The sequence below is a fragment of the Ctenopharyngodon idella genome, chromosome 2 (assembly GCF_019924925.1).
Source record: "Ctenopharyngodon idella isolate HZGC_01 chromosome 2, HZGC01, whole genome shotgun sequence".
Taxonomy (NCBI): domain Eukaryota; kingdom Metazoa; phylum Chordata; class Actinopteri; order Cypriniformes; family Xenocyprididae; genus Ctenopharyngodon; species Ctenopharyngodon idella.
Window position 1 is genome coordinate 14,316,790 of NC_067221.1, and position 27,999 is coordinate 14,344,788.

At 37.2% G+C, this 27,999-nt stretch overlaps 2 protein-coding genes across 4 annotated transcripts; both read left to right on the forward strand.

Annotated features, from left to right (window-relative positions):
* Positions 1-379: 379 nt before the first annotated feature.
* On the forward strand, positions 380-13,574 carry crtc1a (CREB regulated transcription coactivator 1a). 3 transcript variants are annotated; one of them, XM_051881294.1, is made up of 14 exons: positions 380-655; positions 2,096-2,212; positions 3,767-3,904; positions 4,045-4,106; positions 4,810-4,904; positions 5,050-5,135; positions 5,215-5,258; positions 5,504-5,715; positions 6,435-6,571; positions 6,691-6,861; positions 8,282-8,386; positions 9,515-9,601; positions 10,610-10,790; positions 12,445-13,574. In XM_051881294.1, exons 1-14 carry the CDS (start codon positions 530-532, stop codon positions 12,594-12,596), a joined length of 1,713 nt encoding a protein of 570 aa, XP_051737254.1. In that variant the 5' UTR covers positions 380-529; the 3' UTR covers positions 12,597-13,574. The 3 variants fall into 3 exon arrangements, with proteins under 3 accessions (XP_051737254.1, XP_051737264.1, XP_051737275.1); XM_051881304.1 differs by having other exon boundaries at positions 5,071-5,135; XM_051881315.1 differs by lacking the exon at positions 8,282-8,386 and having other exon boundaries at positions 382-655; positions 12,445-13,573.
* Positions 13,575-20,187: 6,613 nt separating this feature from the next.
* On the forward strand, positions 20,188-27,998 carry crsp7 (cofactor required for Sp1 transcriptional activation, subunit 7). Its single transcript, XM_051881278.1, has 3 exons — positions 20,188-20,646; positions 23,995-24,069; positions 24,595-27,998. The coding sequence occupies exons 1-3, from the start codon at positions 20,575-20,577 to the stop codon at positions 26,221-26,223; spliced, it is 1,776 nt and encodes a 591-aa protein (XP_051737238.1). The 5' UTR covers positions 20,188-20,574; the 3' UTR covers positions 26,224-27,998.
* Position 27,999: the final 1 nt, after the last annotated feature.

A 27,999-nucleotide genomic window follows, 5' to 3' on the forward strand; every position in this document is an offset into this window, starting at 1 on the left:
GTATTTATGAATGGGTGGCCTAATTGAATTATTTTTTTACTCATCTGATTCGTTCAAATACGCTGATTCTTTGAGGAATAAACACTGTTGCTCTGAGACGCAGCAGTTCTGCTGTTTTTTTTCTATTTTCTTTGATGGAGCAAAAACAGTCTAGGGTAAAAAGCGGATTTTTGATGGCAAACGGCTCTCTCAAAACCTGGAGCTGATGTGAGCCATGTTATATCTGTTTAAATCTGAAATTATCTCATAATTTAATGACAGACTGCTGAGTGCAGTGATTTAATTCTTTTGTTAACATTTCTTCCTAAAATACTGTATTAATGAATCGTTGATGGAACCGAAGGAATCAGCATCACCTTATTCCCATTTCTAATCTTCTTTCGTTCACACATGATCATCCTCGAATCTCTGTAGAACAGACGAGGACCCGGCGCGCTCCAGATGTGCGTGTTCACTATGCCCACGCTCACGGACGCGCGCACGCAGCAGCGTCTCATTGAACCAGAGCGGAGCTCAGGAGGAGAGAAACATGGCGACCTCGAATAATCCGCGAAAATTCAGCGAAAAGATCGCGTTACACAACCAGAAGCAAGCGGAAGAGACAGCTGCGTTCGAGGAGGTGATGAAAGACCTGAGTATTACTCGGGCGGCCCGTGTAAGTTTGTCTGTTTTCTCTCTTGTGACAGCATTCATTAGCAGCCCGACGTGCGGGGCAGAATTTATGTTGATACGACACGCACGGAACCCGCCTGTCTGGACGTAAACAATAACAAACGCCCCTCTCTAGTGCGCGTTTATCTCTAGCGTTGATTAAAGGATTGCCTTCCAATGGACGTTGTTGAGATATTTGATAATAACAGGCGGTCACGACGAGGCCTTATAAAAGTTGCCATGCTCACATCTGCAGTGTATGAGTGTGAATGGATTGAGCATGTGTTTTGACAGCCACAATACAGTCTCTCGCCGTTGTAGCTGGACTGTAATCAAGGCCATATCCAGTGCTGGACGCTTTTTAGCATCTAAATTTTAATTTCAGGTGTCATTCCTTACTAAAGGGCCAAACCTCAATGTTTGTATTCATCTATACATGCTCTCAATAATTTAGAAATAAACAACAATGTATTTGCTCGGTTCACTTATGTGCACTTATGCCAAAAAATAAGGACTCCAGCAAACTATGATGACAGGGTTGTGATTATACAGACATTGCCTGCACTGCTTTACTAACATCCCACCCAAGATTCAGACTAAATACTACTCATTTCAAAGTGACGCTCACATTTTTTTCTGTTTTGTTTTTATTGTTCTCTTGTTACTGTTTAATTTCAGGTGTTTCCAACATTATATAAAATCTGCAGCACATGCATGATAATGTATGCATGCCCAGTGTGATGTATTAAAAGGGTTAGTTCATCCAAAAAATGAAAATTATCCCATGATATAATCACCCTCAAGCCATCCTAGTTGTATATCTTCTTTCAGATGAACACAATCGGAGTTACATTAAAAAATATCCTGGCTTTTCCAAGCTTTATAATGGTAGTGAAGGGGGCTCTAGATTTTGAAGCCCAAAAACGTGCAACCATCCATAAACTTCAGGGGCCTTCTGAAGCAAAAGTGATAGTTTTTTGTTAGAAATATATACTTTTTTGTTTTTGTTAGAAAAATATATATTTTTTAATATTACCCCGATTGTGTTCGTCTGAAAGAAGATAGTCATATACACCTAGGATGGCTTGAGGGTGAGTAAATCATGGGATAATTTTCATTTTTGGGTGAATTATACTTTTAATGCAGCTGATGAACAATAAAAACATTGACATCAGAATAAATTCGGCTCAAGCATTTAAAGTGGAAGGCGACAAAACTGCAGAGAACGCTTAAAATTGGAATGTAAATGTATGTTTGTGTGGATGCTAATATGGTTATTGTTACAAGGTTTTCTTCCTTGATAACCTTATAATTAGAAGTAGCCTCTTTTTCAATTAAGAAATATCACTCTCGGAATCTTTGGATGTTGTTTACAGCAGGGCAGTTTTACTTTAATTAGTATCTCACAGTTTTATTGGTTGGTTGTTTGTTTTCTTTCTTGCAGTTACAGTTACAGAAGACCCAGTATTTACAGCTCGGTCAGAACCGAGGACAGTACTATGGCGGCTCTTTGCCAAATGTCAATCAGATTGGAAACACTACCATTGACCTTCCCTTTCAGGTAAGGAGCAGGTGATATCGAGTATGAATAGATATGTGGAATACAAGCTGTATACTGAAATGTTATCTTCATGTTAGAGCTGCATGATTCTTGATAAATTGAGAATCACAATTTTTTTTTTTTTTTTAAATATAGATCACGATTCTCCCACGATTCTGAATAGAATAAACTAAACTAAATAACATGTAATTTAGTAGAGGTTCTGACAAAGTGTTGATTGTCTATTGAAAGAAATATTTAATTAATTTGAACAAATTATTTTTAAAAAATTGTTTTGAATGAATTATTCAATGATTCACTCACATATACTTCACTTGTTTCATTATTGGATGAATCAAAGTTTTTGAATGAATGATTCAATGACAAATACATTTTTTTAAGTCACTTGTGCCACCTACTGGTGTAACGAAGTAATTGATACAATCATTATTTGAAGCGTCAAGTTACTTTCAAAAGGTTATTTAGTCTATTTTGATCGCAACTGTAGACATCAGTGTTTATATCCAAACTATAAACTTTTATCCCAGTACTTCTGTGATAATTTGAATATTTCTAACACAGAAATAATGATACTGTGTGGTTGAAAAGACTGTTTGTGAAGCTGTTTCATCATACCTATACACAGGGTCTAAAATTAACACTCGCCAAGTACCAAATGCAAGTAAAAATCAGTGTTGGCAAGTATATGAAACAGTGTCAGTCGCCAGTTGGTCGGTAACATTTTTATGAATTCTAACAATGCAAAATTGTACGAACATGAATGTGAACAAACATGAACGACGCTCGGGACAATTGACAGGGCAGTGTTGCAACGTCACAAAAGTTTAAGCCTTGCCAATTAAAATATTTAAGCTCAAGAAGACTCAATTCGTTAATCACACACTGTGTGGGAAATTTTCTGTGCTCAACCATCCGAAGTGCGCGCCCAGAAATCCGCGTCTCAGACAGCGCACCAATACTAAATTGAGCTCTCTTTTCATGTCTTCTTGTGCTTGAACATATTCAAACAAAATTGTCAAAATGCCTGTCTTGGCAAGTATCCTTGTAAACATAGTCATTTATGTCTTAACTGAGCATAAACAGTTGAGAAATAAAACGCATGTGTAACAGTATATTGGATCCATGCATTAGCTCTTAAAGTGACAGCAGCCTAATATTCCTGCTGCTGTCTGTGTATTCAGTGCTAATCAAAAAACAAAGAACAATCACTCATTGCTCTTGACTGAATATCTTTTGTAACTTTAATAAGGACTAATCTATGTTTCACTGGCTGGTAAAAAAAAAAAAATATTTATGGCAGGTAAATTTTCTTAAGTCACCGGTCATTGGCAGCTGTGGCAAAAAGTTAGTTTTAGTCTCTGCCTATAAATGACAACTGCTTTCTCTGGCTCAGCGGCAGCAAATGTTCGCTGTGATCGTACTTATCAAAGGTTTAATAGACATAGCTGAATCGTTGTCATTTAGGAATAAGATTGCGTGGGTGTTTGAATCAAGATTGTGATCTTTTAACGATTAATAATGCAGCTCTGCTTCATGTTTGTTGGTTTTTATCAGACTCCTTTTCAGAATTCAGTATTGGACACAAGTAGAACGACTCGTCACCATGGGTTGGTGGACAGGGTCTATCGGGACAGGAATCGCATCACGTCGCCACACCGCAGACCCCTCTCTGTGGACAAACATGGTCGTCAAATATCCTTGATGAGTCTAGTCATGAATGCAGACGGAATTATTGCACTTCTTTGCCCTGCGTGGCATACAAAACATATTTATTTAAAATTTCTGTGATTTGCTTACACTGACATTATGAAGTCCTTAATGCTGAATCTCACATTGACAGCTGCCCATATGCCTCTGTGTATCTGTCACCCCCACCTGATACCAGCTGGAGGAGGTGAGAGTTTATACTCACACAGTCTGTTTGCATGTGCTAAAGATTGTACATACTGTATGTGCAGGACTAATAAGCCAGATAGCTGTTAAAATTGCATGTTATTATAATTATACTATAGTTATATTATAATTATACTTCATAGCTCTATGATAGCTCAAATAATAATCTCAGATTTTATATAGTAACATTGTAATATTGTAACTTTTAAGTTGTTTAAAGGGGCTATATGTAGAATTCAGAAACCCTTGTTATTAATCCAATTTCTTTGCATGACATATTGACAGAATAGCTCTTTCTGCAATATCCTGAACATTGTATAAGCATTCATTCATTCATATGTCAGACGGAATCCTTTGGATTTTCCTGGCACGAGTCTACAGTATACAGGCTTTCATAGACAACCTAGGAAGTCAGGGCAGGTCTCGTTTTTTTGTTTCGTTACAAGCTGTTCACACATTGGCAATATAAAAAATTATTAATACATTAAAATTCTTAGCCCCTTTAATTGTAAACTGTGTATTATTTTTTATGATTTTATTTTTACCATGAATATTGCCTTTTATTATATATAATATCGCTTACTTAATGTCAGTAATTATCAGACCTTCTTACCACTCTATTGTACATTTGAATCTGCATGTTGTGGTACAATATAGACTTTTACATCATGTGATTCTTGAATTTCTTTGTGCTTGTTATGCAGAACCAACTCAGACTCTGCCCTGCACCAGAGCACTTTGAACCCAAACCAACAAGATGCATTTGCAGGAGGGTCTCAAGATTTGCAGCCAAAACAAGGTTTATTTTATTTTATTTTATTTTAATCTATTAAATGCTCTCATCAATGATCTAATGCCAGGTTAAAGGTAGCAGTGAACTATATCCTGTAGAATTTTCCCCACACATGTTTTAGTGTATGATTTCATCCCTCTCTATGTACTAGTTCTTCTTCTCACTATGCCAGGAACAGGGGAATCTGAAAGTGACATGGACAAAGAAATTCAAAAGCTGATATGGGATCACAAAAAGGTACATTTTAAAATAGATTTCTTTACTATGGTTTTCATGTGTTCTTTTATCAACAAGTTATTTATCATTTTATTCATAGAATACTTCACCAAGGCACAAGTCAAACAAAATACCTGGAATCAAGTAAGTGTGGTTTCCCTGGATCTTCTTTTTGAATCTGATAGTGTAGGACCATGCAATTTAGAGAGTCAAATGTTCATTTGAGCAAACAATTATCCATTTATTATTATCCAACAGCCATCTAGACATACCTACTCCTTTATAGCAGCCTTGTTTTATCATATCATATAATCAGTACAGTGGGCCTTTTCTTTTGACATATCTATTTATCCTGGTCCCTCTTAACATCCCTCATGTCATTTCCCCAGCATATTTCCATCTCCAGATCAGGAAATGACTGCATCTCTAATCCCAGCGGCACACAACACAGGCGGCTCTCTGCCAGATCTGACCAACATCCAGATTCCCCCTCCACTCCCCACACCTCTGGACCCTGATGACTCCTCGTCCTCTCTCAGTGCCTCCAACAGCACTGGCAACCTGGCCAACAATCAAATGGGCCTCACGTCTGCCAGCCAAGGTGATTCTGACCAGCATACGCATTAGGACAGTTTCTCAACCCTTTCGACTCCCCATTGACTAGTATTTGAAGGTCCCCACATGTAGGCTAATGCTTAATTATGTCTTGTAATGCACCTTATAATACACTGTATGGTCTCAAGAACAATTGTAACCACATTTATAATACATTATAATACTTAACTATTCATTGAACACATCTTATGAAAGTATAATGCATTAAAACACATCAAAAACAACCAACAACCAGAATCTGCAAATATTATAATGCATTTTAACTTTGGTTACAATTATTTGTGAAAAGATATAATGCGTTATATCGTACATTGTGAATACCTTATACGTAAAGGCTTTAAGTAAAGTGTTACCAAATGTTTTTACTCTCAAATTTTATTTGATAAAATATTTTGCATTAGCATATGCGCTCTGTGTGTAAATATGTCCTATGCTGTCACTGTCTCTGATTACGAGGACTAACCTTGAGACTTTTTGGACCTTTGTAGACAAGATAAGCCCATATATTGTATTAAATATGTATTAGACACCACTTTTTCTCTCTTTCTGTGTAAAACCATCTAATAACACTGTCTGCAAGCGTCTGATATTTCAAATTTAATGATATTATATCTAAATGGATTTTCTTACTTGCATTGAGAATTATTAGGATACTATTTATCCAGCATCTGATGTGTGACGTTTTCTCTTCACGTGTGACATCAGCCCAGTCCACGGCGACAGTGAGCTTTCAGCGCCGACATGAGAATGTAGTTCCGCTGATCCTTAACACAGACTCCCAGCAGCATCCGAGTCTTCAGCAGCTGTCGCCCACCCTCTCTCCTCCGCTCTCTCTAGCACAGGTAACACAGCTGTCATACCTCCAACTGCTGATGAGGACAGATTTAAGGTAGTGTTACAGAAGGAACATTACTCACTCACATGCTAATAGACTGTCTCAATCTGGACCTATGGTAAATAGGCGGTGGCGATAGATGCTATGACGCTGGAGCAGCAGTTGGCTCAGTATGCTTTCTTCAGTCAGCCGTCCACACAGACGCAGGGTGGGCTTCCTCAGCTCCAGCAGAACAACCAGCTGCCACCTGTCTCAGGAAGCCAGACACAAAGCTCTGTTGGCATTGATATTAATACGGTAAGATCACATCTCAGCACTTCACTCCATAGATCTGCAGTGGATTTCTAGATATTGGGTATGTACGGTCTGTCAATCAGATCATACAGGGCACTAAATGACATTCAAAATACAGTACCAGTCAAATGTTTGGGCATAACTACCCATTAAACACTATTGTAGAAAACAGTAATAATAAGGAATACATAGTAAAAAAAAAAAAGAAAAAGTTATATAAAAACTGTCACATTTTTTTAGATTCTTTTAAATTAACTCCCTTTCCCTCTGCACACTCTGTTCATTCTCACAATTTTATTTATTTTTTTCTTTAATTTAGTCAAACTGTGTGATATAAAGTCACAATTGTGATATATGACTTCCACACTTTCTGGTCCACATCCTATAAATAAAATAAAATAAATAAAAAGAAAAAAAAAAAAGAAAAGAAAATTACCGTATGATTCAGAAGTTTATATTTTTTAAAGAAATGTATTCAGCAAGGATGCATTAAATTAATTAAAAGTGACAGTAAAGACATTTATGTTACAAAAAGATTTCTGTTTGAAATAATTTTTTTTTTAAACTTTCTGTTCATCAAATAACCCTGAAAAAAGTATCAAAAACTAACAAAAATATTAAGCAGCCGCTGTTTTCAACATTGATTGATAATAAGAAATGTTTCTTGAGCAGACAATCAGCATATAAGAATGACTTATGAAGGATCATGTGACACTGAAGACTGAAGTAATGATGCTGAAAATTCAGCTTTGCCATCACAGGAATAAATTACATTTTAAAATATGATAAAACAGAAAACAGTTATAGTTTAATAATATTTCACAATATTACTGTTTTACCATTTATTTAATCAAATAAATGCACCGTTGTTGAGCATAAGAGACTTTTTTCAAAAACATTTAAAAAAAAAATTTCCTACCTCAAACTTTTGAACAGTAGTGTATGTGGGCAAACTGTATATTTATCTATAAAACTAATTTTAAGCATGTAAGGATAAGCCTTTAGATCTAAAGGGTTTTAAAATAAAGAAAAAGCGCAACTCAATCATAAATGTCCAGACTTTTGACTGGTAGTGTAAATAGTGAATTTCAACAAGCAGTGTTCTTTCTTTCTCATTTAAGTTCTCAGCTTATTCTGTTTTAAACACCTCCTCAGTCTTGACAGTACTGGATATCGGTACTGTCAAGTAAAGACGAAAAAAAAATATATATATTTCCATTTGTAAAGAATAAGCCCTCTTGTAATAACAAGGTCATTTAGCTGATGTCCTGATAAAAACATTCTGGCTGAACAGTTTAAATGGCCAGATAATCAGAGACATTGTAGTAAATTGTTTGACTAAAATGGGAGCCACAGGCCTTACCCTGAGTCAGAGGTCCCCTACAGGGGCTCCGTTGGTCTAACTTGGTGTTGTCCCATATAGGCTGCTTCCCTCCAGCAGTACCGCTGTAGGGTGGGGTCTTCGGCCAATCAGTCTCCGACCTCTCCGGTCTCCAATCAAGGCTTCTCTCCGGGGGGCTCGCCTCAAGTAAGGGCGAACCCAGCAGCCGCTGCTTCCACCCTGTAGTTTGTTTTGTTTGGAGCAGATCTGGAGCCTGTCCCTTTAGCCGCTCTGTGTGTCCTAGTCCAGTCGTGTCTCCCAGTCTCTCTGATCCTGGCTGCTTCGCTGTGTGTCTGAGCACCACTTAGTCATTCTGTGTATCATGCTGAGTAGCGATATAGGCCAGTTTTAATGTACGCTGTACTCATTGAAAGTGCCATTGCTGTTATACATATACATATACAGTTTGACAAAAAAAGACGATGGTCCTTTAAATGAAATGTTAATGCTTTGAACCATCAATGACTTGCAGATTTGGAGAGTAGTAATTAGAAATTAGACTTTTGTTTAATTCTTTGTATCTTGCTTGGTAATTCAGGGGTCTATCTGGTACCACTAGATATTGTTAGATTTTTTTTTTTGTATCTCTGCCAGCAATCAGCCAAAAATCTATCACAAAAAGGGGCCTCACTCTGAAAATGTCTCTGAAAAATCTTTTATTATTTTGGAGCAGGACAATAATTGGAGCAGTCCACTGACTGCTGTGATGGATCCCACAGTCTGTGTGTGGCAAAAAAAGAAAAAAAAAAAGAAAAATCACACATTTTTACTTTGTAAGTATTCAATTAGAATCCAGATGAGAAACACAAACATTTAGAGTGGGAATAATGGTGTGCAACTTCTTCCTTTTGGTCTCTAAAAGCCATTCCAAAATGATTACCACAGATTGGGCTAGAAAATATGACTGTAGTGATGTGCATTTTGTGATGTTTTTTCTTCTTTTGTTTTTTTTGTTTTGTTTTGTTTGTAGATATTGGGTTAGGTTTAGCTCTTTGCTTATCTGTTGCTTTAACAAAGTGTTACATTTCCATACAGTACACTTTCAACATGTTTATGTGTTTGAAATTAGCCAAAATGTCTTCGTCAAACATGGTGATACAGAATTGATGTTGTCATTTTTCTTGAATCATGAATTGACGCAGAATGTAAATTTTTCATGGATTTAGATCCTTTCATGGGCTATGTTATTTTAAGGCATTTGTGATAGTCAGTGATCTGTAGTGATTATTTTTAGCCTTTTCGTGGATGGTTATTTCTAATATGTTCTCATTTTAGCACTCGTCCATTCTCGGAAGTGTCTTTGGTGATGCCTTTTACGACCAGCAGCTTTCTCCTCGGCAGACCAGCGCTTTGTCTCAGCAGGTGAGGCAACGGTATAAATAAGTTGAATTGTACTTTAGCTGCTGCAGCCCATCTGGGATTTTTTTAAGCCACATACAGTACAACAAATGTTTTAATGCAGTTCTATCTATTCATTTAAATATGTGAAGAAAGAACCTGTCCAGAAACAATTCTTTCTTTGCTCTTTACATGAACAAACCACTAGAGGGCAGCTGAAATCTTTGAGATGACAAGTGTAGGGTTCCCTGTGAGCTATTCTTCAGTAGTGGCACAGTGGGAAGTGGCATGCTTATGACACAAAAGAGAGGACCTGCATCATGTTCTGTTCCCATCTCCCCACTTTCCCCCCTTATGTTTTGGTCTATTCTGCATGTTTTACCTTCGTTTATAAAATGGCAAAATTTTGTTGAAATTTTATTGAAATTAATAATAATATAATACAGTGCTCAGTGTAAATGAGTACACCCCCTTTGAAAAGTAACATTTTAACAATATCTCAATGAACACAAAAACAATTTCCAAAATGTTGACAAGACTAAGTTTAATATAACATCTGTTTAACTTATAACATGAAAGTAAGGTTAATAATATAACTTAGATTACACGTTTTTCAGTTTTACTCAAATTTACTCATTTACGCTGAGCACTGTATATTAATTATATTAATATAATAATTAATATAATATATAAATGAAATAACACATACACACACACACAGACATATATATATATATATATATATATATATATAAGAAACATTGCTGCTGACAAAGGGAAAAAAATAAAGCTTTTCATATTTCAAAACCTGTTTTCAAAGTCAGTCTTGATCCCAAAGGACAAACAGGCTTTGGTTTTATATATATATTTATTTATAAATATACTTTTGAACGGTAGTGTTTTTATACACCTTACATGACACATGTAAGAAATGTAAGAACTGTATGAAAGTGTAAGAAATGTATTTTTCTTTCCTTTGATTGTCTCATTGACCTTCACTTTATAGTCATTGAATTTGTTTTAATTCCTTAGCTGGAGCAGTTCAACATGATTGAGAATTCCATCAGCTCGAACAGTCTGTACAGTGAGGGATCCACTCTAAACTACTCTCACGCTGCGATGCTCAACCTCACTGGGAGCCACGGCAACCTGCAGGACGCGCAGCAGCTAGGCTACAGCAGCCATGGGAACATCCCCAACATCATTCTCACAGGTATTGCACCTGCCCCAGTTCGATATTGCATAATATTAGCATGAACCTTTGTTGTACATGTGCTGACAATGCTGCTGTGAAGTCTAGCATCAAAGAGGTCCCTCTAAACCGGGTCTCCAACCTTATTTCATTTGAGAGCTACTTTTTAAAAATGAAAGTAGCTGAGGGCTACACATGTTACGAGATGTCAAGAGACAGTTCACCCAGAAAATAAAAATTCTGTCATCATTTACTCACCCTCATGTCGTTCTACCCTGTAAGACTTTCGTTCATCTTCAGAACACAAATGAAGATCTTTTTGATGAAATCTGAGAGCTTTCTGTCCCTCTATAGACAGCTATGCAACTGACACTTTGATGCATAAAGAGACCATAAAACTAATTCATATGATGATAAAACTATATCCATATGAAGTAAAACTGGTCCATATGAAAGCTCTCAGATTTCATCAAAAAGATCTTCATTTGTTTTCCGAAGATGAACGAAAGTCTTACAGGTTTGGAACAACATGAGGGTGAGTAATTAATGACAGAATTTTCATTTTTGACTAACCCTTTAAATCTCTTAACTCTCAAATTAACAACAATCCAAACAGATAATATACACCTTCATAGAGTTTTTGTATACACGTCACCCTTTAATGTCAGAGAAAAGAACAGAGTCAGAGAATACAGTTTTTTTTATGGAAAACAGTACTTTGCATATTATACTGTAGTTGTCTACACATAACTATAGTTGTTTTTATAGTGCATCATAACTAAAGCTTAAACGTTATGAACATTTCATATCACAATTATAGTGACCAAAATGACCGGTTATGGTAACCAAAATGGTTATCACGATATTGTTAAAATGTGCTGGAAACATTCAAAAAGTTTTATGTCTCAAACCAACAAACAAATAAAAAAATTAGCAGCACTGTGCACTTTTTGGCTGCATAAACATTAAAATGAAAGCGTATAACGTATGGGTGCCTTACAACATAACATGTTATCTACTATCCTGTACTACATGTTCAAATAAAGTTTTGACAAAAAAGTTTTATAAAATGATAAACCTCACATTTCAGCCTTTAAATCATTTTTATGAAAAGGATGAGTCAAAATGATAAATTAGAGGCATTTTATCTGCTCCATAAACAATTCATAAACATAAACAGTTCTACCACGGCTACCTTATTATATGAAGCGTTGAGATTTTTAGAATGCACATTAGCTTATTTTTTCATCCATCGGTTAAAATTGTAAAAAAAATTTATCTGATTTTCGCATTGGTCTGAACAAAAATGGCAGACAGGCTGAATGAAAATGTAAATTCACTCTCTGCCAGTAGGCGGCCAAGAGGCTCCAGTTATAACAAGCCTATACTGTGGCTATCGCCACAAATTAGGCACAAACATCTTTCACCTTCATTTAAAAAACCAAACAAAATTCTTTTTTTATTTTTTACTTGATTTACATTGGAGGGGGTGAGACACATGTCTATGTTAGCTCACTCTGATTGGATGAAAAGTGTGTCTTGGAGCTACTGGTAGCTCGTGAGCGACATGTTGGAGACCCCCGCTCTAAAAGTTGAGCGTATTATATTAAACACATCTTAGTTACAGTCGAGTCCCTTACAAGCCTATCCAAAGAGTTGTCCAACTCCCTAACAGGTGACGTGAGCTTTGACGCAGATTCCCAGTTCCCCCTGGATGAGCTGAAAATCGATCCGCTGACACTGGATGGCCTGCACATGCTCAACGATCCAGACATGGTTCTGACCGACCCCGCAACAGAAGACGCTTTCCGGATGGACAGGCTGTAATCTTTAGGTATACGATGTTCATTTGTCCTCCTTTTGAGATCGGTGTGATTAAGTGGGAGAGAAGCAGCATATCTGGGGGACATTTGACCCGGTTTCTCAAAGTCCATCCTCTGGGAAGAGATTGCTGAGAATGTTGCCACCGCATGCTAGGGAAAAATGGGAAAGCAGTGCTGCCTCATCTAATGAATCAACCTTTTGAGCAAGCAGCCCATCATTTCTTAGGATAATAAACTCACACCTCAGCAATCGTGGTTCCTTTAGCTCTTTATGAGAGAATGTGACACTACATACGATCCCTCGTGGTTCAATCATGTGTTCTTCCATTTCATATCCTGTAGAAGCCCCTACTCCTCCTGATGCCCACTGTACATGCCTGCTACTTTCCTTTATTTTCTTTAACTACAAATATTTATTTATGCACTTTTATACATGCATATACCACCAAAAGCATTGTTTGTCATGATCTGATTCATTTTCCTATACAAATGTTTCTTGCTTGAATAAGCAGTAATGGTTAAAAAGGAGTGTTAATCCTCCCCATTTTAAGGGCAGTCCTCAACAAATTTTCTTTTACACATGAACACTAATGTACTTCAGTGGAGTCTGAACATATGATTGTAATGTTTTATAGATGTCTAGTTTCGCCACACCATGCTCGGATAGCTATACAGCTTAAACAATGCTAATGTGGCTCAAGATGATCAAATTCATCTGGTTGAAAAGTGTCTAACTGAAAATACTAATATCAAAACACACATTTTTTTTATACTTTAAAAGGGATAGTTCACCGAAAAATTAAAATCCTGTCATCATTCACTCACCCTCATGCTGTTCCAAACCTGTATGACTTTTTCTGTAAAAAAAAAAAAAAAACATAAGATATTTTAAAGAAATGTTTTTGTCCATGGCATGCGATTAAAGGATTAGTTCACTTCAGAATTAAAATTTCCTGATAATTTACTGACCCCCATGTCATCCTAGATGTTTGTTTTTCTTTCTTCAGTCGAAAAGAAATTATGATTTTTAAGGAAAACATTCCAGGATTTTCCTTCATATAATGGACTTCAACAGGGTTCAATGGCTTGAAGGTCCACATTGCCGTTTCAGTGCAGCTTCAAAGGGCTCTACATGATCCCAGCTGAGGAACAAAGGTTTTATTTAGCGAAACAATCGGTAATTTTCTAAAAATAAAAAATTATATATACTTTTTAACCTCAAATGCTCATCTTGCACTAGCTCTGCGATGCGCTACGCATTACATAATCACGTTGGAAAGGTCATGCGTGACGTAGGCGGAAGTAAAGCGAATGTGCAAAGACTAAGTAACGGCCTTTACAAAAAAAAAAGGTTAAACAACGATGTCGGACGATTTTGAAGTTGGAGGAGAAAATGAAAATGAGTTTTACTTCTGCCTACGTCACGTGTGACCTTTCCAACATGATTACGTAATGCATGGCGCATCGCAGAGCCAGTGCAAGACGCACATTTGAGGTTAAAAAGTATATAATTTTGTTTTGTTTTGTTTAGAAAATGACCAATCGTTTCGCTAGATAAGACCATTATTCCTCGGCTGGGATCATGTAGAGCTCTTTGAGGCTGCACTGAAACTGCAATTTGGACCTTCAATCCATTGAACCCTGTTGAAGTCCACTATATGGAGAAAATCCTGGAATGTTTTCCTCAAAAACCTTAATTTCTTTTCGGCTGAAGAAAGAAAGACATAAATATCTTGGATGACATGGCGGTAAGTAAATTATCAGGAAATTTTAATTCTGAAGTGAACTAATCCTTTAAAGTCAGAGGTCCAAAACGAAACATTTGGACCCCATTGACTTTTATTGTATGGAGAGGGAAAAAAAAGGCCACACGCTGAGACTTTGTTCAAAATATCTTCTGTGTTCCACAAAAAAAGAAAGTCATACAGGTTTTGAATGACATGAGAGCGACTAAATGATGACAGAACTTTCATCTTTGGGTGAACTGTCCATTTAAAATTTGCAGTATATGCACAGTTACTAACAATGTAAAAGGCAGTAACTAGTGAACAACTGCTTTGCATTAGAAAACTTTTTTTTGTGCCAGTAAAATGGTGGTGTTTTAAATCAACAGACTTATAATATATTCAATGTACAGTATGTAATGTTACAATATAACCTATGAGCACAGCCATGGTAACTGGTATAGTCAAAATGATGCTGCAAACTTTAACATTACTTGTAAGTTCCTTTGGCTTACTCAAAAAAGAAGCATGAAGACAGTACATGATCATGGCGATCGTTTGCATATATGTATCAGAACTAGTCACTGTGATAACCAGATTCTGCCTTACACTGAAGATGCAGTTCTTGTCCGTTTTGTTCTCCGTAGCTGAAGGTGTTTTCTGGTACTGTAAAAGTTGCTGTAACTCATGAGGTTGTCCTGGCGCACAGTTCTTATTTGTCTTCTGGTGGTCTCGTGATATCAAACGCCCAAAAGGGGAGGTTTACTACTCTTTTTAAATCCTGTCACATTCATCTTTTTCTCATTTTTCTCGGACTTTTATACTCTAACCACTTTTGTAAGTGTGAGAATTTTGTTTACAAAATTGAAAACATCTTAATGTTTAAATTATTGAAATGCTGAATATATATATATATATATACGTATATTATAAAAAAATATTTTAAGAAATTTTGTTATCCGTGTAAAACTTCTCTACGTACAAGGGAATAATCGGATTTGGATTAATATCTATGCAAAGCATAATCAAACATACTAGATCACAAAAATTCTAAAGAAAAGGCTCAAACAGATGTACGGCTTTTACAGCATCTGTGGATTCTGAGTCCGTGCAGCTGAATTTTACTTGCTACATGGATTTTTTTTTTTTTTTGTCTGTTGTCAGCAAAAAGGGGGAAAAAAGAGAAACCGTTAATGGATGAAAAACGTTTGGATGCTCCGTAAGGGATTCTTTTTGTAAGGCATCTGATTGCACCGTGTAAATTTCCTGTATAAAAAAGCATGACCTACATGTGCTTTGTCTCAGACAATTGTTTTCATGAGGATCATGCTTCATGTGTTCAAAATGTAAAATAATTGACGGGAAGGATGTGTCAGGTAATCAGTTACTGCTATATTCCGTTACTTGACTGCCTCATCAAAAAGAACAGCATTGCTGGAACCAGAATGTATTTTGACACCTTTTATGTAGGACCAAACATATTACTGAAACTAGCATTATTTTTGTTACTGTGATGTTTGTGTACCTTTCCATGTGTTTAATAGTTGCCCTCTGCATTGTTGTGGCCCCTCCATTTCATTTGCAAGAGGCTGCATTGTACAGAGGCTCATAGCTATGGAGCTGTGAGCGTTTTTTATTTGATTTTATTTTATTTTTTATTTTGCATGTCTGACCATCACAAGTATTGGTGATTGATAAGCTGTGCACTTTTATCTCTTTGATATTTTATTTTACATCTCTATCTATGTGTTCTGCATTTGTGAACGTACTACATGAGAACACTTCCTACATTTACTTGGCACTTTAATCGATACCCAATCCATTTTTCCCAATCCATTCTTTTCACTACCCCCTCTGAGTGACTGTTAAGTGCACTGGGTCTATTTCCCCCCTCTGTTTGGCCGATTTTGCCTTCTACTCTAAGACAAGTATTTTTGAAAAGGATAAAAGTATCTGTTGTCTATTTATGATTTTATACTTGGTCAGCGCAAAAAAAATAAATAACTTTTTTATGTAGTGTTAGGAAAGTATGAAAGTTCCCCGATATTTAGGAAATGAAGGCAGGTTACCTTTCTCTGTGTCAATTCACCGTAGACCAGTTTACCTTTTATAAAGCTTCATCTGTGGATCATAGTGTATCATTACCATGAATTGAACCAATCCAGAACATTTCTGGTCCAGATAAGAGAACATGCAGAAAAAAAAGGTTCTTCATCATTGTATCCCATAACTTATTCAGTATCTAATGTATGCACAGCCTTCATGTACATAAATGCTACACTTATACATTTCTATATTTTAAAATGTAAGAGTAGAGCGTAAAATATCAGGAGTATGTAAAAAAAAAAAAAAAATATATATATATATATATATATATATAAATTAAATGAACAATATGGAACTGTATGTTTTTACATTTTAAAATGCTTGAAGTGGACGCTATACTGTCCCTCCGTTCAGGGGTTTCACACTTTCCTCAAACTCATGTTTTAAATACACAGATTTGTGTTCATTATCAAGTGTGCTCACACTTCTAGCCAAATCATAAAAGAATCCCTGCTGCAAATGTACATGCAGTTTTGCTTTACAGCTTCTATACACTGAACCTTGTTGAAGCTTTGTGAAATAATATTCTCTTATGTCTTTGTTTTGTAGTATTTGCAGTAGAACTATTTGTTTCTGGTTGATATTCTTTTATTTTGTGTTTTATGTGTGTGCATTGGGAATTGATGTTTAAGTACTGTAAAAGTTGTCTTCACATGCTCAAGGTCTGTTTGCTGCAATGTGTTGTAGGTCTGTGATTTCTTTGCAGTGGTTGCTTTATCCACTCAGTTCCTAGATCTGATTTGTAGGCCAGTTTTCTTAGATTCAGAAATATTTTCACAAGTGTCCTCCTTATGCAGAAAAATAAGATATCTTTATTTTGCAGGATACTACGGAGCCCCGCACATGACATGCGGGACAAAAATATATGTATTGTGGCCACAAATTAAGAATTTGTTCTCTCATTTTATGAAATTGTGGCCATGATTTACTAATTCGGTCACCCGTTTTGAGTGATTTTGAACTAAAACAAGGGAACGAATTATTAAAAAGTGGCCATGGTTTAGTAAAACGAGGTAACTAATTATATAGTGTGCAGGACTTAAAAGGTTAGTTCACCCAAAAATGAAAATTTCTGTCATTAATTACTCACCCTCATATCGTTCCAAACCCGTAAGACCTTCGTTCATCTTCAGAACACAATTTAAGATATTTTTGATGAAATCCAAGAGGTTTTTTCATCTCCAATAGAAAGCAATGAAATTACCACATTCATGGTCCAGAAAAGTAGTAAAAACATTGTTAAACTGGTCAACGCGACAACAGAGGTTCAACCTTAATGTTATGAAGTGATAAGAATATTTGCACGCAAAAACAAAAATAACAGATTTATTCAACAAATTCATCTCTTCCCTGTCAGACTTGTGTGCAGTTGACGCAGTGAACGCAGTAAACACGCTTCTGTGTTTACGTCAGAAAGCCAGCTCATTATTGGCCGGCTCTGGCGTCAACATCACACACATGAGTCGTGCTGCTCACATGAACAGAGTCTGCTAATAATGAGCCGCCGTTCTGACATAGAGCCTGAAATAGCATAGGAGAATGACAGGGGAGAGACAGATTTGTTGAATAAATTTGTTATTTTTGTTTTGTTTTTGTGTGCAAAAAATATTCTCGTCGCTTCATAACATTAAGGTTGAACCTCTGTAGTCACGTTGACCATTTTAACAATGTTTTTAGTACTTTTCTGAACTTTGAATGTGTTAATTTCATTACTTTCAATTGAGGATAAAAAAAACCCTCTTGGATTTCATCAAAAATATCTTAATTTATGTTCCGAAGATAAAAGAAGGTCTTACGGGTTTGGAACAACATGAGGGTGAGAAATTTCTGTCATTAATTAAATTTTTCGGTGAACTAACCCTTTAATTAAACGAGGGAACGAATTAGTAAAACATGCTGACTTCTTAGTTAGTCTTGGGAACAAATTGTTAATTAATGGCCACAATATACATTTTTTACCCAGAATGTCATGTGCGGGGCACCGTAGTACGCATTTGAAAACTGCAATCGTTTTTTTTTTTTTTTTTTTTTTTTCATCATTGACAGCATTTTGTTAACTTGTATATCTCGAGTAAGTTAAAAAAAGTAAACAAATTACGTTTTTACGAAGTAAACAAAATTTGAAATCTGAAGATATTCTGTTTAACATAATATCTTGAATGGAACAAGAAATATGCTGAGTAATGATTTGAGGAATGATTTCCCCATAATTTACTCCAGTAAATACACTTTGAATATAAAAAAAGAGTTTCTTTTTGTCCCAAACAATTACAAGTCTGGTAAGGGTAGTTTTAAATGTGTAAATGCTTTTGATGAGTGTGCCAATAGATTTTTAGCCATCTTTAATCTATGATAGGCCTAACTTTTTATTAATAATTCCAGGAAATTTGTTTCATATCAGTCATTTGCCAAACGCCCAGTTCATAGGGCAAAAAAAAAAAAAATTGTGCAGAAAGTTTGCTTGTATATTTTACCTGCATTCTTTCTCTATAATTGACAAGCCATTGAAAAAAAGCCAAAGTTTGTTGTTTGTACCTTTTTAAATTGAAGTCATGCTTCAGCTATGGTCTGCTACTGTTATGTCTTCAGTATGAAGATGTTCTTGAGTAATTGTCAGTTCGCCACACTGGCTAGGCTCTGTCTTTGTTGACCAATGGTAAAAAAATTACTTTGGTACTTTAGGACAACTGTACTTTAAAAATCAAACATATGTACCTTGATGTATAATCTCTCCCAGGGCCAGTCATTTACATGAGACTCTATATGTCTTCAGCCTTTAACTCTGAAACCTGCTTTATATTGGGTGAACTTTTGCTGCATGGTATGGAGTATTAAAATACCCGTAAGTCTCGATGTGATGTCCTGCTTTTTTGCAGTTATCAAGCTCTAAGTATATCTGAACTCTTTGCTAGTGCTTTACTAAAACTTTTGCAACTGGAAAATATCATTTTCGACAAAGTGGTTTTGTATCTTTCTTTATGTACAAAAAAAACATTGTTAGAGTGTTAAAGAAACAACATGATAATGCAACCCAGTGGAACTAAAACGTATACACAACAAAACTTTAAAAATACTCTTACAGTATGTGCATTTAATGAATGTGAACTGTCTCGGTGGTTCATATCTATACAAAGGCAGCTAATTTCTATTTTTTCAATGTATGATCATTCAGATGTTGCACATACATTTGACTGCAAAGTTCAGACGTTAATCCAGTTTTTTTTTTTTTTTTTTTTTTCTTTTTTTTGCAACAAGACATAACTATACTCACTAAATATGCAAAACAAGCTTTCAGGAACATAGCTTTGCAGCTCTGTGGTTTGGTTTACCTGACCCTTTAAAACAAAAGGAAAATATGTTCCTATTACTACATGTTTTCTATGAAATATAGAAGACAAAATAAAAAATGAACATGAAACATTGTGGGCTTTGTAAGTGTGCTACTTATTTAAAACAAAATGTTATCAAGCTTAAATTCCATTGTCCTTACTGTATTTTTTCTGTGTGGAAGCTTAAGTCTTTGTACCTTTGCATTAATATTTGTTTATTGAATTGAATAAAAATGTTTAAAAAAGCATATTTATTTCTCTGTTTCTCTCAGTTCAAAAACATTGGGATAGAGCACCTGGGACTATTTTAATGCTTCATACATATTCAATTTGTACAACTGTGTGTAAGTCAAATGTATGTCAATAGCCATGGGATACAAATATATATATATATATATTATAATTCAGCCAGACAAACAATGTTTTACTTTATACACGCGCGCACACACACACATACACGTGTATTGAAATAATAACCATTCTGCATCATTGTTTGTCTGGCTGAATTGATTTGAACTTGCGTGATGGCGTCACGCGGCGTCGCGCTCTCCCATAATGCAGCGGGCCTGAGGTTTTGATCCAGTGGAGTTCATGAGATCGGTGAGAGCGCTCGACGCAATGAGGCGGAGAGACACGACAGCCGTCGAACCTTCATCTCCCAACTGAACACAAACACACCATTTCTCAAGCCAACAATCACATCAGAAACATGTGGTTCCGCCACTTCTCAATCCTCCCGAGAGGTCTGTGAGTTCCTGCAATCCATTAAGCCCTTGAATCCGGAGGATTTTTCCCCCGTCGGCCGATTCGCACCGAGCAGGCAATGACAACGGCCTCCGCAACCCCGCAGCAGATGAGAGACCGGCTGCTGCAGGCCATCGATAGCCACAGCAATGTGAGTAACCCGCTCACTCTCCTGCCGACCAAAGATCACTTTCCCCGACACGATACAGTTAGAGCCTTATCTGAACCCGCCAAACGCCGTACCGAGCGCCTGAATCTGTGGCAGAGCAGATGTGGAGCTCCCATTAGCAGTCCGCTAACTGACGGGAGGCACATTTACCCCGCGCTCTGCGCTAACAGAACAGCTAGACAGGCGCGAGATTGCCCTAATTTCAAACACAATCATGCAGTGAGAGATTTTTTTAAAAACTGCCATCTCGATTTAAGGTGCATGATGCGATCAGTCACAGATGACATGTTATGTGAAGCCTGTTATCCGTTAGCTGCTTCATGTCAAGCTATCTGCTATCGAGCTCTGGAGCAGATTTAAAGAATTCTCTTCTCGCCTAGCGTACCTCTAAACAGTATCTTTAATGACGCCAGTGTATATTGTCTGTTGTTTCCTGCTTATACATGGTACATCTTGGCTAATATGAGCAAGGTATACGTGGCTAGCTGACACAGTGGCATTAGCAAAGCGCTAGCAGGTGAATTCATGCTGAGAGGAGTGAGTTAGCTTGATTGATTCTGTATCACCAAAAGAGATTAAAGCTGTTCTGATGCCTTCAAACAGTTATGGATGTTTCTGTATGTGTGTTTGGACTAACCTGATCACACAGCTGGTAGGTGTTCCGGCAACGTTGCTGTGCTAACTGGGCACTCAGACCTAACTAGAGCTAACCTGCTGGCTGACTGGAAAATGTGACAGCCACATTGAATGTTTTGCTAAGCTAACACCTCGCCATAAAATGTCTAATGAAGAGAAATAGAGAAATAATTAGTGTAGAGGGTTGAGGAAGTAAATAGTCCGTGTAATTGCCATTGTAATAAATATTCCCAACTTTAAGGTTCCAGTGAGTCTGTCTTCACTGGAGATTTTATGGTAAGTAAACACTGTTCAGGTTTTATTAACCCTTAAAAGATGTTTAAATCTGAGTGCATTTCATACACACATTGATTATTTATGTACCCCGTTGGGTTTTGTTTGGCTATACATGTCTATACATCATTTATTGCGTTGTTACGGGTCTCTTGGGGTTAAATTGGTAGGTTAAGGTCAGGAGGGTCAGAATGCTGCCCTGGAGTAAATAAAGGTTAAACCTGTTGTCTATTGATGGAAGCACTCATGAACAGGCAAAGCTTCTACTACCATAGATTAAAAGTTGACTTTTTCACACTCACTTTGAATGCGAGGTGAGAAGTCTCGGACATCGTATTGATACTAATAAACTACAGTGTATCATTTTTGTTATAAAATTCTATGTGTGAAAGGTACAAGAGGGTGTAGAAATGCTGTAATTTTAGTTTTTGTGTGCCAAGTTATGTCAATGTGTCTTTTAATTGATTTCTTTATATTACACTTTGAGCAGCCCAATGCGTTATTTATAGCTAAAGGCTGGAATATGCTACATCACTTGCAGACTTTGTAGTTGCAGAAGAAAACTGTGCATCATGCACTAAACGACTGAGGATCACACACTACAAAGACTTATAAGTCATTCCAAACACAACAAACTCATGCAGAAACACGCCTCACTTCTAGGAGACGCATGATGGATGAAAACAAGTGCTCTATAATCGGCTCAGAATATTAAACATGTTTGATATCCTCCGACTGGTTGGATTCATAGTTTGTGCCCATCATGCACTATGTGGTTTTCTGTGAAACTTGTCATCTCCAGCTGGCCAAAACCTGGAGACTGACTTTCGGCAACTAGTGTTGACTTCTCTAGACCTCAAATCAGGGCAAAAAATTTGGCAAAAGTTGTGCAGTGTATTTCAGCCTTAAGTTTCTACCTGGCTTTAGAACTAGGGATGCACCGATATGAAAATCTTGGCCGATAACTGATCATTCTTTATATTTAAAAGCCGATAACTGATATATTGGCCAAAATATCTACATCTAAATTTTTATTTAATTTTTGAGAGCTTGATTACAGAAACAAAAGTCTCACCATTAAAAGCCATGTCCCAGGTACTTCAACATAAATCAAACATACAGTACAGTATCCTGTTTATAAAAAAAAACAAAAAAATCTGTTTCCTTACAAATAAATAAAATAATGTCTAAATAATGCAAACAAGTCATTGGACAACATTTACATTTAACATTTATCATACGTATAAATAATCACAGTGCATGTGCCATGGATAAATATAATAGAATAGCCTCCACGGACAATAATAAAATGATTTTAATTAAACCATATTGTTTTTGATAAATGATACGAGAAAAATAAAAGTGCTAGTTATTATTAATGATGCATCAACGGTTTTGAAAACGAAACATCTAAAATTAATAATAGGCTACTGTTTTAAATAGCATTGTTGTTTGAGCTGTGTGTGCTAAAGCTGAAGAGTTAATGAACACCGGGAAACTGAAGCGCTTTGTTAGCGGGTTAATTTATTAACTGAAACAAACACATCCCATATGAGTTTAATAATATATTTATACAACATAAACATAATATTACAGCTTAAATCTGCACAAAATGACGCAAATGCACAAGTGAACTTGAACTGAGACGCGTAGTCAGTGTTTAACTCCTGTTGTGGAATGCGCTCTTCCCAAATACGCGCTGAAAGATGGCAACTAAACCCAAAGAATTCACAACAATTTATAATAAGTGTTTTCTTTATAATGTTATGTATATGACAGTCCCAGTTATAGTCATTAATGTCATGCATTGCTATTTGAGCTGCGTGCGCTGAAGCGAAAGATGATCACCTTTACTACCACGTTAATTCTTAACCAAGCGCGTCCTATATGAGACGTACACAAAGTAAATATAATATTAAAACTTACAAATGCACAAAACAAAAGGATGCGAATGCACAAGCGAACTTAGTCATGAAGGTGTATGGATGCTCTCTTCCCAGCGCTAAAACACAGGCAAACAAAGAATTCATTCTTTTACAGTATTGCTTTCATTATAATTTTATGTAGCTTATAAGACAGACTTGCACTGCACATGTTGCACTTAACTGTATTTTCCTTTTCGAAGTGATTCCATCAAGTAATTCAAAACCATAATGGCGAACAGTGTGCAACTGAAGGGTCTCAGCTGAAGGAAATAATCATTTATCGGCTTTAATATATCGATCAAATTTTCTTATCAGGGTTAATAACGATAACATTAAAAATTACCATATATTGGCTGATATCGATATGGTGGCTAATATCGCGCATCCCTATTTAGAACATGATTCCAAAGCTCCTCTTAAATATACACATTATTTTAGATATTTCATACCGTGTGTCATTGAGCTTTCATGTTAAATTGTCCCTCTTCCTGGACAGATCTGTAACATGGTTGCAGTTCTTGATGTTATCACCAATTTGGAGAAATATCCTATCACCAAAGAAGCACTTGAGGTTGGTACTTATTTATTCTCATCATCGATAATATAGTTTTGTTATAAATCTGCTTAAGACAAGTCAAGGCATATCGAATGCTGTTTCTGGGTCCAAGTCTACAGTGTTTCCAGTGTGTGAATACTATCTGAAAAGCCATGTATGAGCACTCTGCATTTATATAGCACGCCTTTAAAAACTCAGTGAATACTACTACTTTAGGTTCACCGTGTCTCAGAAATTAATAATTTAATGATTCAGAAAACAATAGTATGATTCAGTCTTGTATATTAGCACTATTTGTTGTTTGCTGTTGATCTGTACCCGGAAACAGTGACGCGAGATGTCAGACTTAACCGACTAATATCTTTTTTATTATTACTCTTTTTTTTTTTTTTTTTTTTTTTTCTGCAGTTTAAGATAAATAGGCATTGTTAATTTTATGTTCAACACACACACACAAAAAAAAACATTTGTGAAAGCTGTGTGGTATGACTTGTAATATGCAATTTTTTATGACTTTTCTCGGTTTCATTTTCAATGCAGGAAACCCGCTTGGGAAAGCTGATTAATGACGTGAGAAAGAAAACAAAGGATGAGGACCTTGCCAAACGTGCCAAGAAACTCCTGCGGAACTGGCAGAAGCTGATCGAGCCCGGCCAAAGTGACACTCCGGCGAGAGGAGTGCCAAACGTCCCGGGCTCTGCCAATGGAGGTGCTCACCCCTGCCGGACAGACACACCTCCAGTGGTCCCCCCTCCGAGCAAGGTTGCTCCTGAGCTTAAAACCAGGAATGACATCCATAATACGTACTCCCCAAAGGCGGAGAAATCCAGCAGCCGCAAGCGGCGGGGGGAGCAAAGAGATAGTCCGCATCTGCCGGCCAAAATGACAAAAACGTCCCTTTACGAGCCAATGTTTTCCTCTTCCCCACCATCAAATGGAATTAGGGGGAGTCCCGAGCCGCTCCCGGAGAAAGATGATGATGCAGCGACTGACCGGATCCGCCCGGAGCACCTAGAGAATGACAGGCACAACAAAATCCCTGTCAATGCTGTGAAGCCTCATCCAAGCTCTCCGGGGCTTACCAAACTACCTAGCACTTCCTCCTTACTCAAAACATCAGTGTTACAGCAGCATGCGAGAATGGACGGAGGCGGGCAGAATCAACCCAAAAGCCCTCGGTACTCCTCAAGTCCGCGCACCGTAACACACGAGACGATGGCCAAGAGGTCTTCAACATATGCACCAAAAGGGACTCTTTCGAGCCCGTCTCAGAATTCTGCCCAAGTGCCCTCTCCTTTGCCCACACTGCAGCCTTTAACGTCACCGGCCCAGGTGTGCGTCAGCGACGGTCCGTCATCTGTGGGGCTGGAAGGCTCGATGCACTTGCACAGATCATCGGATAGAGTCTCCCAGCCCCTACACAGCACTGCAACACTGGAGCCGCTCTCCGGCTCCCCGCTCACCGCACACAGCTTAGAGGGCGCTGAGACCAAGGGTGAGCGGGAGGGAGCGACCTCCAACTTGGAGGGCAAAAAGAGGAAAAAATACAGACCCAGAGACTACACGGTAAATCTTCAGGGGCAGTCCTCAGAGGACAGGACCAAACCCGTGCGGTTAAAAGAGCGTAGGTTAACCTTCGACCCGGTGACTGGACAGATTAAGCCCCTCACTCCGAAGGAATCCCACCATGAAGAAGAGTGCCAAGGACCGCCGGTTGCAACGCCCTCGGCGAGGACTGAGGTGCCGCAGCAAAAGACACCTACGTCGGTTCCCAACCCCTTTCAGCAGACGAACTGGAAAGAGCTGTCCAGAAATGAAATCATTCAATCGTACCTTAACCTTCAGAGCAATGTTCTCACATCCTCTGGAGCACAGACCCACGGGGCGCACTTTTTCATGACTGAATATTTAAAACGAGAGGAACACGATGTCAAAGAGCCCCGAAAAATGCACGTTTTAGTACAGAGCAGCTCCCCGAAAGAACTACCAGGAGTGTCTCGGGACGTAACAAATGAGGACCTTCTCAGAATACACAACGAACACTGGCCAGGGGTGAACGGTTGCTATGACACCAAGGGAGCCTGGTTTGATTGGACAGAGTGCATATCGTTGGATCCTCATGGCGATGAAAGCAAATTGAACATCTTGCCATATGTTTGCCTAGACTGAGAGAACAGGGCTTGGAAAAGTTTTCAATGTTCCCACTGTGAGTCAAAGGGGATCGAACCGACTCTCCTTGTCGCTCTGTACCCTAGGTTCATCTTACAGGTGTAGCGAACGAACCAACAGCGGTTGTTCCGAGTTCGGTTTTCCATAAGAAGGAGCTGAAAAGATGTCCTGTTTGTAATGTGCTGCTACCAACAAGAATTTGCAAACAAGGGTTGTATATAATGGCTCGCAGGGATTTAACAGGGCCAGTTCTTGCACAATGTGTGAATAGGAGGGTCCGAGCAAGCATTGAGCAGTACAGATATGTTTGAAAGCAAGTCGAGAACATTTTTTGGCAGTTACAAAAAGCTTTATGTGACAAAGAATAAATTATAAAAGTTTCTTATGTATGCATCTATTTATTTGACCATGTTTATTTGACCTTTTTTTTTTTTTTTTTTCTAGCAGAAGGTTATCCACTAAGATGTGTTTGAGGCTTTTCTGTTCGCATCACACATTTGTCCCCTTATTTGTGATGTACACGAGGCATATATAAATACATTTTTCCCCACAGCGGCTCTCAAGTACATGTGCAGTAGATACCGACATTCCATTCTGAACTGAACATTTCTCGCTTAACATTTCTTTCTCGATTTATCTAATATACGTGATTTTCATATGAGAGAAAAGCAATCTATTTTTAGATGTGTTAAATAAAACAATATTTTAAACAAATCTGTTTGCCTAGATAATTGTAAAAAGAAAAAATATGGATAAATATGTCGAAAAAGAGAAAAGTATTCATGTGCTAGAAGAAAACGCAGTGAATGGCCACAGAGGGTGCTACTTTTCATCTTCATACTGTGAGGACAGGAAAGCAGGAAAATGTTAATATGCTGGAAATATACTTGTTACCATTCCTTTAGATATTGTTTGCCTTACTGAAACCATTCAACGATGACTTTATTTAAAGAGCCTTAGTGAATGTATGGCATTTAGACTTTCGTTTAGGTGGTACAGAAGGAAACACCTCTAGGCATCTGCCATATGGTCTTTTTTTTTTTTTTTCTTCTCTCAAATGGACGCATTGTGCTATAAATGTGTCAATAAATATGCGCGTTATCCTGCTTGTCTGTACATAGTTCTTGCAATCAATGTAAAACCTTTCAAAGTCTTCATTTTCTTTTTTTAGTGTGAATGTAATTAATTTGGGAGGAAACGAAGCATTTTGAATGAAAGATCCAATCGTTTGTGTTGCTGTTCACAGGAATCTATAGACCTAGATTAATAGGTTGTGGTCCTATTATTCATTCAGTGTTTTCAGTTTGACATATTATTGATCGTGTTTTGTTTTTTTGTTTTTCTTTCTTTCTTTCATTCAATTTTTTTTTTTTTTTTTTTTTTTTTAAATGCCTTGCCATTGTTTTGAAGACAAACGTCTTGTGAAGGGGGTGAAACCAATTTGCTGCCGACTTGCAAACACTGTGTGCTCTGCTACCTTCGTCCTACCAATGTGCCTTTTGATGTAAAAAGTTTGGAAAGGCTTCCGCTAGCTTCACTTGGTTTCAAAAAGTACAGCCTATGTTTTCTTCAAACCATGTCAGATACTCCAGGGATATTCATTGTTTCTGAAGCAAAGGCCATCTAAGAGCTCAATACTTGGTTAGGGTATTGCAAATATAATTTGCAATTTAAAACTAGAGGAGAGACTTCTTTGATCATTTTTGATCAGTATATTTGTTCAGTGTTTAACATCACTCGTTTGTTCGAAAAAATAAAATAATCAAAACCCTTTGC

What these genes read in the sequence shown, in the direction of transcription:
- crtc1a (XM_051881294.1), top strand. Translation starts at nt 530, where the DNA reads ATGGCGACCTCGAATAATCCGCGAAAATTCAGCGAAAAGATCGCGTTA. An exon ending in CCATTGACCTTCCCTTTCAG is followed by an intron (nt 2,213 to 3,766) that starts GTAAGGAGCAGG and finishes GGTTTTTATCAG; the next exon opens with ACTCCTTTTCAGAATTCAGT. An exon ending in CTCCGCTCTCTCTAGCACAG is followed by an intron (nt 6,572 to 6,690) that starts GTAACACAGCTG and finishes TATGGTAAATAG; the next exon opens with GCGGTGGCGATAGATGCTAT.
- crsp7 (XM_051881278.1), top strand. Translation starts at nt 20,575, where the DNA reads ATGACAACGGCCTCCGCAACCCCGCAGCAGATGAGAGACCGGCTGCTG. An exon ending in CCATCGATAGCCACAGCAAT is followed by an intron (nt 20,647 to 23,994) that starts GTGAGTAACCCG and finishes CTTCCTGGACAG; the next exon opens with ATCTGTAACATGGTTGCAGT. An exon ending in TCACCAAAGAAGCACTTGAG is followed by an intron (nt 24,070 to 24,594) that starts GTTGGTACTTAT and finishes TTTTCAATGCAG; the next exon opens with GAAACCCGCTTGGGAAAGCT.